This window comes from Scedosporium apiospermum (genome assembly GCF_000732125.1).
Source record: "Scedosporium apiospermum strain IHEM 14462 chromosome Unknown SEQ_SAPIO_0044, whole genome shotgun sequence".
NCBI lineage: Eukaryota > Fungi > Ascomycota > Sordariomycetes > Microascales > Microascaceae > Scedosporium > Scedosporium apiospermum.
The window spans coordinates 377458-390949 of record NW_015971745.1 but is presented as its reverse complement, the minus strand read 5'-3'; the positions used below and the strand labels follow the sequence as shown (position 1 = coordinate 390949).

The following is a 13492-nucleotide window of genomic DNA, read 5'->3' as shown; positions in this document are numbered from 1 at the left end:
CAAAACATTCACAAAATCTGGAAAAAAAAAAAAGAACATCAATCTCCCGGGTATTTAACCTCTCCATTTTATGTAAGCCATCTACCAAGCTATCTTTCAAACATTGTACACACTTGCCCCGTTCCCACGACGCAAACCCTCTCATTCAGGTACGAGCCAGGTAAGGGTTCTGAAATGGTGAAAGCCCCTCTCCCCCAAGAGATTATGGATAGAGTTGATGGTGATGATGATGTAGTAGTAGTAGCAGTAGATGCTGATGATGGGTAAAAACGACGCCGCCTTTCGAAAAAAGAGAAAACTCCAAAGCCGCCGGCCAGAAGAGCACAATGAATATGTTTTTGTTTTCATAGACACGTTTCACCGCTTTCCCTTTCCATTCCTCCTTAACAGATGAAAGAAACAAAAAGATGCAGGACCAAATATGCCATTTTTAACCACTACCTCTTTTTTTATACCATCCTAGTCGCATGCTGTGCGGGGAAAAAAACAAAAGACAATGAAATCATAGTCAGGAGGTGTGAGGGGATAAGAGTACAAGGGCGGATAGGGAGGGCATCTCAGTGGGATAATGCAATGCTGGGTAATGACAAAATTCAGGCAGTCGTCACTTGACGAGGAGACACCCGCCAAAGTTGAGTGTGCCTGTTGGCCTGGTTTGAGGATTCATCTAAGACTCCTCAGTTCGGCGAGGGCCTCGATGACCCATGCCACCACTTCCTCCCCGGGATCCTCCACGGCGACCGCGGCCATCACCTCGGTGGCCACGGCCACGCCAGTCTCCACGGCCCCGGCCTCGCCAGCCTCCTCCCTCACGGTCGTGACGACCACGGTGTCGCTGAACCTGGTGGAAGCCGTCGTTGGGATCGGCAGGGGTAGCAGCGGCGGGAGCCTATAAAATTAAGTTAGAGACGAGACTCCTATTAGGAATTTGGGAGACGCGGCGGGGTGGTGGGCGGTTAGGCAGGGCGTCTCAACTTACATCGGCAGGTGTCTCGGGATGGTCATCAGCCCAAGACTGACCGTTGGTGGGGGCAACAGGGCTCGGCTCAGTGCTCGACTCGGGTTCCGCAGGTCGAGGAACGGAAACCCACTCCTGAGAGGTCGAGAGATCGGCAGCACTTTCAGGAGCAGCAGCGGCCTCTTCCGCAGCAGGGGCAGCTCCGTTGGTGTCCGCGGCGGCAGCAGCGTCACCATTCACCGCCTCGGCGGGAGCAGCCTCGACCTGCTCGGTTTCGGTTGCGGAGGCTGCGGCAGCGTCCGCGGGCTCGGCCTCAACAGCAGGCGTGGCCTCCGGCTCCTCCTGGGTGACCTCGTATTGAGCGAGGTAAGCCTGGGAGATGGACTTGACATGGGCATCTGACAGGCCAGTTAGTAACATGAACTCCATGCGCAAGGCTTACCTCGATATCAAAGACAACGGAAGAAACTTACAGGTCGATTGCAGCTGCTCACCCGCAGTGCTTTGAGTCAGGTCGTCCGTGCCCTCTGCCAGCTTGAGCATGGCACTGACGGCGCTCTCGTCACCACCATAAACAGCCAGGAGAAGACCCTCGAGCGCGAGGTTCTCATCTAACGTGGGGTCGGCCTCCTCAGCACGTCGAGCGGCGGCAAGACGAAGGAATTGGGAAAGAATAAGGAAGTTGTCATGCAGAGATCGCTTGAGATCAGCCTCGGCCTTCTCCTCGATCTCCCGGATAGCATCGGCCTTTTCCTTCTCAAACTTTTCCGTCAGAGAAGTCTGGATACGCTCAATTTCAGCCTCGGTGCGCGACCGGTAGTCGGCATCCACCTTCTTGTACTGGGCGAGCTGCTCCTCGAGTTGGCTGAGCTGGGTCTGGAGGGCGGGCTTCTTCAAAATCTGGGCTTTCTGATCGGCATTGATGACTCGGTCGGCAACAAGTTCGTCGAGAGATTTTCCGGCATGCTCCTTGAGCAGGGCATCCGTCTTGGAAGCGTTGGCCTGGGCGGAAAGATGTTAATTGACTTGTGTTCGGACTAAAACACGATGGCGCAAAAGCACCGTCCGGTTATGTAGGTTCAGCGCAGAGCTACGCAGAGTGTGGGGGGGTAAGCTACTCACAATCTTCTTGTTGACATTGCGGATGTTCCTAGAAAATTGGGGAGAAAACAAAGATTAGCCAAGAACAACGAACAGTGGCTGGATGAAGGTATGCTCACTTCTGAAGCTCGCGGATGTAAGAACTCTCCTGCTGATCCTCGGCTGTCTCCTTCTCGGGGGCAGGCGAAACGGGGGGAGCGGGGGAAGCCGTCCTGTCGGCAAGCTTGGCCTTCTTCTTGGAGGCCTTAGCACCAGATTGGGCGGACTGAACAGCGGGGGCAGCCATTGTGCGTCGCAGTCCCAATGCTTCTGTGATAAAGGTTTAGGATATGAAGGAATGGACCAGGGCGAGGTTCAGGGTCCAGAGAGAAATAAAGGAAAGGAGGATGTCGCTTCGGAGGTTACGATTCGACGGTGCTGCAAGACCACTGGATCTTGCAAAATCGGAGTTTGATGATGGTGGGCGCAGGCGCGTCTTTGGGGCGTGATGCGCTAGGGTTGGGTGCGTTTTGGGAAGGTGATGGTGTGACGTAAGGAACTCGCAAACTCGGGGTTCGAGAAGGAGATTCGAGGGTGTCGGAGGGAGGAAGAGTATGATAAGAGAATACAAAGGGGTTTGTGAACAGGTATTTTGGGGGAATCAATGGATGTTGATCTAACGAGGAGAATTGGGAGAATTTTTGGGGGGAGAATTCCTTGAAATTCTGAATTCTGACGAGGCACGGATCTATTGTGTAATATGGAAAGGGAGGCTGCTCCAGTGCTCAGACTGGGCTCTTCCTGCCGAAAGTACTCCACGAGGTACCTTCACCATTCTTGCCGCTGGTGCCCGCAAGCAGCAAGCCAGGCAAACCAACCACGCACTGGCTGCTCGCCTCGCAGGTCGACTCCAATTGCCATGATCGGTGCATCTCATGCGCTATTACAGCATCAATGCCCTACATTTGACGCTAGTTTAGGCTCCAGTTTGGCTCATCCAATGCCAGTGCAGCTCCGCTTGAGGCGCGACGAACCGTGCAGTTGGACAAGAAGGGCGAAGGAGTGACCAGCTCCCCCGAGCTGTAATTACACCCCGCAATGGCAGGGAGAGTTTTCTAGAATCTACGACAATGAAGCACATCATCCCATAGCCGAGGGCCCTGTTTGTTCTCGACGCTGGCATCCAGGAGTGGACCATTGGACTGATTGGACTGCCTTGCATCAATCAATCTGCCAGAGGCCCAGCAAGGCGAGCGCAACATCGTCACCTTTTTCAAACCAACGTGGGTTACTTTCTCAACGAGGCATTCCTGATTTTAAGACTACGGAGTACAAGCCTATAAATCCTGGGGGCTGCGCGCCACCTCCTCAATCTCGCCACCACCCTGAGTTGTTTGTATATTTGAATGCTTCAAAAGTTGTATTCGGGGACGGACCTGATGCTGTTTGCATCTCTTCCAGACCCCACAATTGGCCATTCCTGCCAATGCCTGCATTTTCGGCATGCCCGTTCCCGTGCTGCCTATCGAAGATTGCTACACAAACGGACGTCCCAAGACTAATAAGTCCGGCCGTTTCTCCCCACTAGCCAAATATTGAGCTCGACACGGACATGCATTATCTTATTCCATTCTCAAATGTTCGTTCGCCGATGTATTCGTCGAGATTCGAGGCTGGAAGAGACCCGGTGCGATAAGACGTCGGCGCGCTAGTCCCAAGTGATGTATCGCGCACTGCGAAGAAGTATCGGTCGCGTTTGATGTTGATGCATTCATCGCTAAGTGGGCGTGTTGTCGCATGCCGAATCCATGGCCCTTCGCTCAGCCCTTGAATTTTGCGAGGGCGTCCTAATCGCATGCGATATTAGAACCCGTCAATAATGTCTCCCGCGTTCTCTACGGTAGGGAGGATACCTGTAGGAACTCACAGGAGTAGCTTTCTTTACACTCCACGGCGTAATGCCACGTTCGCCAGCTTGCTTGGACTCGATCGCAGCCTCCTTCACAAGGCTATCCAAATATACGGGTTAGCAACCAGCACACCCTCGGGCGACCAAAATTCATATCGATCGCAACAAGTCGAAAACATACGTCTGCATGAATAAAACGTAGTCCAGAAAGATCTGTCACAAAATAAGCCCGTCAGTCGCGTCTCGAGGCAGACAGAGCTGCACGCGTTATTGCGCCATGGTGGGGGAACGAAGACGCACCAAGACATCAGCATTCTTGCTAATGTTGAGATTCGAATGCGCCTTGACAATCTTCTTTACCGTCCCTCGCGGATACGATTTCTGGCTCGGCGCCATAGTAGCCGGTAATTTGAATGGAGCGGAGGCAACGTTTTCAAATGCGGCCGTTGTTGGGTCGTTAATGATATTCCCGTTTGTCGTGCACGAAGTGATCCAGATCGAATTGTTTACTTTGGGGGTATTTTCAAGGTCCCTCTGATCTCATCACGTGTCATGGCAGGCACTGAGTACCTCGTTTGGGGGGGGGGGGGGGGGGGGGGGGGTGGGGAAGCCATGACACCAATGCTCGCTCCGCTTTTGACTTCAATCATAATTCCACTTCGTCGTCGAAGCAAATTACTTGATGTCTTTGGTTCCTCAGTACAACATCATGTTATCCCCCCTAGTCCTTTGCTCGGCTTCGTTAGCCTTCAATCGCGCAGGTTCTATATACGAACGACGAAGTAACACAAGTAACTCCTGGAAGTATCATAGTGCGAGGTTGATAGGCGCTACCTTGACCTGACTCGAACAAGACAGAAACGGCAATTCTTCTCGAGGTTTAAGTGGTATGGTGTTGGAGATTTCGATTTTATCAATGTTTAACCTGCGCTGTTTTAGCCATTTCAAAAAAAGTCTACATTACAACGATCCGTGACAAGGTGTCGCATCCGTAAATCGTGGAAAATCCCCTTCCATTATTCCTCGTCTTCTTCTTACCATAGCCGCCGGAATCTTCTTAATCACCGTTCACCTTTCTCCGCATACTCAGCCAACTATCACCGTCCCAGCCTCCTTCTCACATATGGCTCCCACCCGGAGCCTACCGGACCGGCATAGGTAGCCGGAAACGACCCAGCCCAGGGCCTTTAGCATCTCCCCAGAAAGAAGTGGCCGATACGGACGTAGTGCGGCGCGGTACCCAGACGGCGCAAGCGCGAGAAAGAGAGAACGATAGGCGAAGAGGCCAGAAGGGCGGGTCATCAAACGACGCTATGACATACGAAAGGGGCCAATACCAATCGTCAGGAGCGAATCCCAATTGGCAGCCTGTATTGTTCTTTTTCGTCGTCCTCCAGGCTTTTCTTACGTCGAGATTTAGATTCGATGCCAGCTCCGCCAGGATCCTAGATGCATTTCAAACATAAATGTTGTTTAGAGCTGGCGGTTGAGCAGGACACAGATGCCTAGTGGCCCTGTAGCGCCGGGGATGAGGATTCTTGACTCGCCCATACCAACGCTGTACCTTGCGACAAGTGCAGGCCGTGGACGATGAAGGGCCTGCTGGATGCCTCGGAGGAAGGTGAGCTGATCATTGACCAGGGAAATTGGGAATGCTTGCAGATTCACCTCAGGATGAGTACGGAAGACAATTGTTGTATTCAAATGCACGAGACGTCATTTCACCCCCTACTTTCTCTACTTCTATTCCCATCAACTAGCACTACTACGTCGGCCGATCATTTTTTTGAGAGGCTTCACCATTTGCGATGGGCTTGTCCGCAGATTGTGTTGGCGCCGCCATAGCTTGGGGAACTGCGGAAGTAGCCTGTACCTAACCTGCTTTACTACACAATGACTCCGGGAATAGAAAAGAAGAAGAAAGAAAAGAAAGTCACATTTGAGGATGGCCCATCTCGACAGGCTTTTTGTCTTCGATATTTCATTTCAATTGTTCAAATTGTTGTCGTTGGTTTTGAGCAAGAGCTCCCAAACCCCACACAGTGCGATATCAACCCCCTGCAACCCGGAAAATCGACCCCGCCATCCCTCCCATCCCTCCTTGTCATCATCGCCAAAAAGCAGCCAGACCACGACCTGGATTGATCGGGTGCCAGAAATTCGAAGGGAGCAGCGAAAAGTCTCTGGCCCGCCCAACCCTCCGCCTACCCCTCTCCCCCATTAGAGAGCTCCTCGTACTTCATATTATGCCAGTCCCCCGGCCCATACCACCGCCACAATGATGCAAAGACGCATGGTAAATGCCCATGACCCTGCCTCATTTCCCTTGGGAAACATAGCCGATCAGAAGCTAACCGTTCGAAAAACTACGAGGATATAGCTTACGAAGGAGGACGAGCAAGCCGCCGGAGACGAAGTACAAGTCCGCCGCGAAGACCAGGACAAGATTAACAAATTCAGCCGGCTCAGCCAACGCGAGCAGGTTGTGGAGGAGGAGCTCAAGACCAAGGCGGTTCGTTTTCTTTCGGGCGCTCTGTCCTACCGTCCACGGAAGAGAGGGCTAACACCTTATTTGGTGCTATTTTTTGGCGGAAAATAGAAAGAAAAGGAGGAACTCGACGATGTCAGCACGGAGCTTGAACTAGCCGACGAAGACGAGACCGTCCCGTAAGCAAAGCTATTACCATCTGCTACAATTCGACCGAGAACGATTCGAACGGGCATCTTGCTAATGCGATGCGAACTTTCTTCGAAACTACAGGTATAAGGTTGGAGATGCCTTCTTTCACGTCAAGTTGGAACAGGCGCAGGAGATGCTGGAGAATGCCACGTCAAAGATAGACGAGGACGTGTCGAAGTTGGAGGATGAGCTTTCGTCTATTCGTGACCAGATGACCCAGCTCAAGGTGGAGCTGTATGCGAGGTTTGGAAAGAGTATAAACCTTGAGAAATAAGATGTGATATATACCCATTTCTAGTCGAGGAGCCTGTTGAGAAATCCTCCCGTTTTGTTGTTCCTAAGCCCAGGATGGTGGGAAACGTATCGCCGCCTCGGGTATCGTAGACAAACTTCAGTAGAGCAAACGGTATCCCAACATCTCGGCTCCATAATCAAAGAGAGATCTCGAATTTGGCAAGCGAATGGCTGCCAAATGCAACTTTTTGGTGAGCAATGGAGAATAAGGAAAGAAAATAGAGAAGAAGAAAAAAACATCACAATAAAGAAACCCCAAATAATATTCATGACTGCAATCCAATATCAAAAAGAATGAAAGAATCTTGGAGATTCTACGAAAAGGGCAAAAAGAAGGGCCGGGCGTGGATCGAACACGCGACCTAAAGATGTCTGCAGCGTTCTCAAGCTGAGTACTGCAATCTTCCGCTCTACCACTGAGCTACCTGCCCTGTGTTGCTTGTGTTCACGTGTCGAACTAACGCTTTCTATAAGGTCTACTTCTTCCGCATTCCCCATTTTGCATCAATTGATCTCTTTGTTCCAAACCTCAAATTGTGGCGGCGGTGGGGCGGGAAGACCTCCGAGCCGGATCCGGTCATCATCTTACTCTTGGCATTCTTCTCACCACTTACAGTTGTCACACCTGGAAGAAGACAGAAGTAAGAGATATATCCTGCCCCAGTCTCCTATTATCCTAGACTAATGATCTCCTAAACCCTACCTTATTAATTGGTCCTCGACCTTAAAAGCCAGTCATGAGCAGCTCAGTGCCCTTATTTGCTCCAACTCCATCTCCAAAGCCCGAAGCTCCCAATATCCCTCCTTGGTAGGCAAAATCTCCAGTTCCGGATATTCCAATACTCCCCCGGCCTGCGCACTCCCCCTACGTCCATGGAGTACATTTCCACCCACACGGAAGAGCGCCAACTTCGGAACAATTCTTCTTATGCCCCCTTTCATAGCCTCCTCGATTTTCCCGGGGAGGGAAAGGGGAGTTGACTTTGAGTATAGCTTATCCGTAGACCACCAGATCGATCCCGTCTCCTCATTCGTGCCAATGACTGCAAAGTCTTTGGTGTTCACGAGGTCTTCAGCGCTTGCGGGTCCCGTACGGGAAGGACGAGTGTGCGATGGCCATTTAGCCCACGATTTAGGAATACGCCTTGGCTGTTGATCACATTGTTCCTGGGAAAGGCGATTCTGTCGCCCGCCAGTCGTTGGAGGGGCTATATCGTGGTGGCGTTGTGTCAAAGCACGAGGAACACGTCTGGATGTTGGCGAAATGTCAGATGAACTTGACACATGTGGCACATCCATTCTTCTCTCGTAGGCTAGAGGTATCCCGCTCCAATAAACTTCGGTAACATGGCACTCCCCTTCCGATGTGGTAGTGGCAGGGTTTGCCCGGTCCAGGCTGTCTCGCCGAAACGCGTCTTTCCATAATTCTAGTGTAATCTCCATATCCTCTGGGAACACCCGAGACAACGTCCTGGCATCACTTCGTACATGGTTATTCTCTGGCGCAAGTTGGAAGTTCGAGCCCCTAATCTCGCGCCGTATAGCAGGACGTAACATGACCTGGGAGGGTGGCTTCCAAGTTGATGACGACCTTTCTCTATCGAAACTTCCTTGCTTCGGTGTGGCAGCATAGTCCTCGCCGAAGGTATCGCCAACGGCCCCGTCTGTCGACTTATCAAACTCTTCGCGGAATTTGCTCCGTATTTGTATGCTACAAGACTGCTGCCGTGACGTGGGCTCATTCACCGAGTTCTATTCGATGGGCCGGAACTTGACAACCTGTGAGCTTGATTGGTCGGTTCGATGATGGTAGTCCTGGAAGCAAGTTTCTGTCCGTGGCCGCTGCCTTGGAGGTCGAGCAGTTCGTACTTGACAAAACCCGGGATCGGACCGTCGACATTGTAGGCCTTGTGGCTGGCCATGGACCGACGATCCTTTCATCGGCCTATCTAGAGGTGGGTTCCCACTTAGAGGGGGGTGTTTTGCAGGTGCCAGTGGTAAGAATCTCCGATCCAGGCGGGGAATACTTTCGTGCAAAGCAAGATCGACGGTCTCGGCCGGGCCTTCTAGTCGTAGTTCGTTAGGCGGGTTCTCTTCTAAAGGGCTCTGTAGCCAGGGACAGCAAAGAAAGGGCATGATCTCTTCGTGACAGTGGAAATAGAGAGGGTTTCCTAACGTATATAAAGTGAGGTTGATCTGTCTTATTGCTCATCGACGCTGCGGGGGGTCATCCCAGAGATCGGAAGGTCAACTGAGACCTTGTGGTGTATTTATTCACAGCACAGGGAGGGCTTCGGCAACAGGTATATAGCTGGATGTCGATGTATCAAGGTATCGAGGGTATCTAGATATCAACCCAAGCAGGTGACCTTCACATCACTGTCACGGGTGTGAGTTGTTGAGGAAGCCACGACACAGCAATCGATCGAATTGAGAGTCAACTTTCAGGCCCTCAGAATATCGCCACCATGCCTAGAATTGCCATTGCAGCTGATGGCAGAATCTTATTGGTCTCGAAACTCCTGCAAGGGTAGTTTAAATGCCGGCCTCATTTCATCGTTTAGGATCCTTGCAGCTGTAGAGCGGGTAGGACGCAAATGGTGGCCAGTCAACCATCCATTCGAAGGCCTGGGTCTGCCAGTACCGTTGCTTCATCGTCTCTGTTCCCGCCCAAAAACTATAATTCAGCCAGTCAAAGGCCTTTGGCAGGGGACATTCGAATTCGCCGTTAAACCCGGCATAAGGGCCATTCGTTGGCACCGGAGCGCTTGGATCGTGAGTCGGATCTACAGCCTTGAGGAAAGGAGCGGGAACTTTCACGTAATTGACAGGATGTCGCATGAAGAAGTTGAGAGTCGCTGGGGAAACATTGTAAGGTTTCCCCGAGAGGATAGCCTCATCGAGAAGCGTCCCCTCGTCAGCGACGAGGAAAACATCTGTCCGCACGCCGTCGGGAATCTCGTTATTGGCTCTCATCTCGGAGAAGCGCTTGCGCAGGGCCTCACTCGACACCCCGTCTAAGGTGCTATCCGATATGAAGATAGTATTGTGCTTTGGCCATAGCTCGGAGAGGCCTCTCCATAGAGAGCTCACGTACTTTCCGGTGGCAGTATAGTACTCCTTGAATCGGTCCCAAGCTGGATCATCGGCTCGTCCCGTATAGGCAACCCGGAAGCAGACGAACCCCCACTGCTGAACGCCTGCATCCACCATCTTCTGCACCCAATCCGCTCGAGGCTGCTGGGCTGCCAACTTGTACGCCTCCATGTGGCGCTTACGCTCGGCCGCCCGCTCATCCGCTTCCTGCTTTGCTATGTCATGTTTTCTCACAATAGCGTTTGCCCAAGCCTGGTGCTCTTCCCTGGTAACTATACTCTGGTAAGCATTATCCCCTAGCTTCAGATCTTCGTCCGTCATGTATAGATAAATAAGAGGCGATCGGGTTGTAAGGAAGAGTGCCTCGTCTTTGGACAAGGTGTCAGGTGCGTTATAGGCTTTGGCAATGAGCTCCTCCTTAGAGCCAGATTTCAGCATCGTTTGTATGATGTGGTCCTCTTTTTCGGGAGGCAGAAGGCGCACAATTTGGTTCCTCTCGGCCCTCGAGAGGCTGACAGGATCTTCGATTGCTCGGCGGTAAAGTTCTCGAAGCTCTGGAGTGACGGGGAGCTGCTCTGTTTTATGGTCGGCCAAGATCTGTTGGAGAGTCTCCCGGTTTGCCTTTGATGCCATCTCTGTTTCATCTGAGACTATAAAAGGAAATGAAGCGTTGATTTTTTAACTAGAAAAGAGAAATAGTTCAATGGTTTGGACTGCTTTGACACAAGGAATGGAAGTATCAATCAGTCAACAGTTCTGGGACATTCATTGAACCATCCCCTCTCCTGATTTCAGCTTTCACTAGGATTTGGGGTGACACAGATATTTTGCTAACAGCGCATGTCTTTGCATAAATAAAGAGGCGCTATATCCACACCCTTTTGCCTAAAGACCATTTAGGCATTCACAGAAAATGTGTGAGACAATAGGACATCGTCATATCACCCACCAGTCATTGGCTGGGGCTTCATTCTCCAATCTCTCCCTGTCCTCAAGTCCGCACAAAACTGCCTTCCCAGACTGTCAATGGGTGGCCACCGCTTACTGATGGCTAGACCCAGAGGTGGTCAAGAAACGAAGCAATAAGTCTCTCTCTTGGGCGAAGGGTGAAGTAAGATGAGTCGGGCGATCCTAAGACACGCCGAAAATCTGCGCTCTAGATAAGTAAGCAGCGAGAGCCTCCGACTTACCCCGGGTGGTTGAATCCTAGCCTGGAGATGTATAGATGGACCGGACATCTTTGCCGCCATCTCTGGTAGCCCCGGGCTGGCCACTTCAAGTTTCCCCCCAAGACTTATATCACCGTCAAAAAGCCATACGGCTTTTCAAACTCCTGTTTCGAAGAAAGGGTCACAGTTATATTGAAATCCTAGTCGAGAGGCACTTTTGCTCCATACCGTGGAGGTATCGTGGAGGATGTGATTCCCCTCGCCGGTGAAAGGGAATGATACGCGTTGATCCGTGGTATCATCGAGAGGAGTGATCATGACGGATCTTTTACAGAACTGGCGTGATCGACTCTCCTTTGATGCTGACGAGTCCCGACAGTTTGGTACTGGCTAAAGTAAGGATTGTTTTCCCCTACCGCGCGGATAAACTCTACCTCAAGTCCTCAGCCATTTAAATGCTATCAAGAGACGTCCCGGATATTCGCAGGAAGGACAGACGTCGGTGAAAGGAGGTCGACGACGAGAGGGAGGGGGATCTTCCCTTAGCCTGCTGCCGCGTTTCTCATCGTGTCGTTTGGAATCAAGAGATTAATGCCGTGGGAGATGGTGGGGAGTCTATTTATCAAGGATGCCCTATTGGGCTGGTTCGTGATAAGTCGTATATTGGCTCACCATTTACTAAGTGTGAATCCTTGCCAGGCGACCGATGTTGGGCACACCGATGGCAGAGGTGGCCGGATTGTCGGCAAAGGTCTTGGTTGCCTTCGGTTACTAGCGATGTCCGTACTGACTGGGACCTTTTTAACAAGGCCAGGAGTTGTGTTGCTCCAAGATAATGACTCAACGCTCCGAAGACTGTCTGCCTTTCTCTATAGATCTAAGAGGGTACCGTGCCCATGATTGTGCTCATGACAAGCCTCAAGCACACATACCCCAGAACGACTCGATGAAAGACCCCAGCATGTTTCTTAAAGCTCGCCGGGTTTGCGTCTTAGTAAGTAGCTCTATAACGTGAAAATTGTTTATTCTCGGACAGTTACGTCTCGGAAACCAAGCGTCTAAGCCCCTCCAAACAGCTTCTTGGGGTGACCTATCTCCGACCATTTGCGTTCGGCCAAGTGTTTGTCGGAGGCGGCAATTCCACTGACCCGCCAAGCATCGAGGCTCCGGAGGGTCTCTCAGAGGCGTGCAGGTAGGACATATTTCCCCTCTACTTCCAGCCCTAAGTTGACCCTTTGGCTCGCAGTGCCACATACAATGAGGCAGTTTCTTGCAACATCGCCCTGAGCCCAATGGGCCGTGGTGATGTCGTCCTCGACCAGCGTTTTCTCGAGTTCCTCTGCGTTGACGAATGCCTATCGAGCTTGGAAAAGCTTCGCGAAAAGCAGCTCTCGTCGTGCTCAAATTCCACCGATATTACAAAGATCGGCGGTGTAGAATATCCCCCTACGTTTACTGTAGATATGCTGATCTACACTTACAATTACACCTGTCTACGCGACCCGTAAGCACATATCTATATCTATCCCACTCCCGACGTTAGTGGCTTAACCGCATGTTTCCAATTCCCCGAGCTCAACACTGACATTTAGATACAAAAAACACATAGTGAGACGGATTTGTTTTGCTTCCCGTTCGTGGAGACCTGGAACACCGACACGGCGGCCGCGGGCGACCAGCTTTGCTGAAGCTGCAACTTGAGGAATCTCGAGGTACAATTAAATAGCGTCTTTGGTTGGGGCGAGGATATAGCAGAGGAGTTCTCTGCTTTGACAGAATTGTGAGTACTCCGAAGGGCACCAATGTAGAGCCCATACTCATAAATATGACAGATGTGGTGTCAGTACATATCGGGTTACTCCGCCAGCAGAGTACACCGCAACGGAAGCGGCTCCGGCAGACCCGACTTCGACTTCGGCTCCGGCACAGGTATCTTGCGTCGCAACGTATACAGTCAAAGACGGCGATGACTGCCACTCAGTCAGCAAGTCGCAGCGGGTATCGACATTCTACCTGATGGACGCAAACAACCTCCAATCATGCTGTTCGAACTTTCCTGGGCCAGGTACGGAGTTATGCATTCCTCAAAGATGTGATGTATATACCGTGCAGGAGAACGACACGTGCTATGATATTGTTACGGCCCCCGGCCACCATTTTTCGATCTATCAGTTGAAGTCGTGGAATCCTACCATTAACCGGATGTGTACTAACTTGGAGGCAATGGTGGGATACGAAATCTGCATCAGGTACGAAGGCGACCGGCCTTATGGTGTTTCCGTGCTGGCGATACTAATTGGGGCACA

General features: G+C 51.5%; 4 protein-coding genes and 1 pseudogene across 4 annotated transcripts; 2 read left to right on the top strand and 3 right to left on the bottom strand.

Moving 5' to 3' along the window:
- Positions 1–667: 667 nt before the first annotated feature.
- Positions 668–2345, bottom strand: SAPIO_CDS0963 (uncharacterized protein; the record flags this gene model as incomplete). The annotated part of the gene is made up of 5 exons (XM_016783635.1): positions 668–889; positions 980–1356; positions 1432–1960; positions 2081–2108; positions 2179–2345. The coding sequence occupies 5 exons, from the start codon at positions 2343–2345 to the stop codon at positions 668–670; spliced, it is 1323 nt and encodes a 440-aa protein (XP_016645909.1).
- Positions 2346–3858: 1513 nt separating this feature from the next.
- Positions 3859–4343, bottom strand: SAPIO_CDS0962 (uncharacterized protein; the record flags this gene model as incomplete). Its single annotated transcript, XM_016783634.1, has 4 exons — positions 3859–3885; positions 3966–4047; positions 4129–4160; positions 4248–4343. 4 exons carry the CDS (start codon positions 4341–4343, stop codon positions 3859–3861), a joined length of 237 nt encoding a protein of 78 aa, XP_016645908.1.
- A 1882-nt stretch (positions 4344–6225) lies between these two features.
- On the top strand, positions 6226–6901 carry SAPIO_CDS0961 (uncharacterized protein; the record flags this gene model as incomplete). Its single annotated transcript, XM_016783633.1, has 4 exons — positions 6226–6243; positions 6328–6459; positions 6547–6614; positions 6709–6901. The coding sequence occupies 4 exons, from the start codon at positions 6226–6228 to the stop codon at positions 6899–6901; spliced, it is 411 nt and encodes a 136-aa protein (XP_016645907.1).
- A 2573-nt stretch (positions 6902–9474) lies between these two features.
- SAPIO_CDS0960 lies at positions 9475–10650 on the bottom strand (annotated as a pseudogene; the record flags this gene model as incomplete).
- Positions 10651–12132: 1482 nt separating this feature from the next.
- On the top strand, positions 12133–12874 carry SAPIO_CDS0959 (uncharacterized protein; the record flags this gene model as incomplete). Its single annotated transcript, XM_016783632.1, has 4 exons — positions 12133–12180; positions 12263–12378; positions 12433–12690; positions 12796–12874. The coding sequence occupies 4 exons, from the start codon at positions 12133–12135 to the stop codon at positions 12872–12874; spliced, it is 501 nt and encodes a 166-aa protein (XP_016645906.1).
- Between the last annotated feature and the right edge of the window lie 618 nt (positions 12875–13492).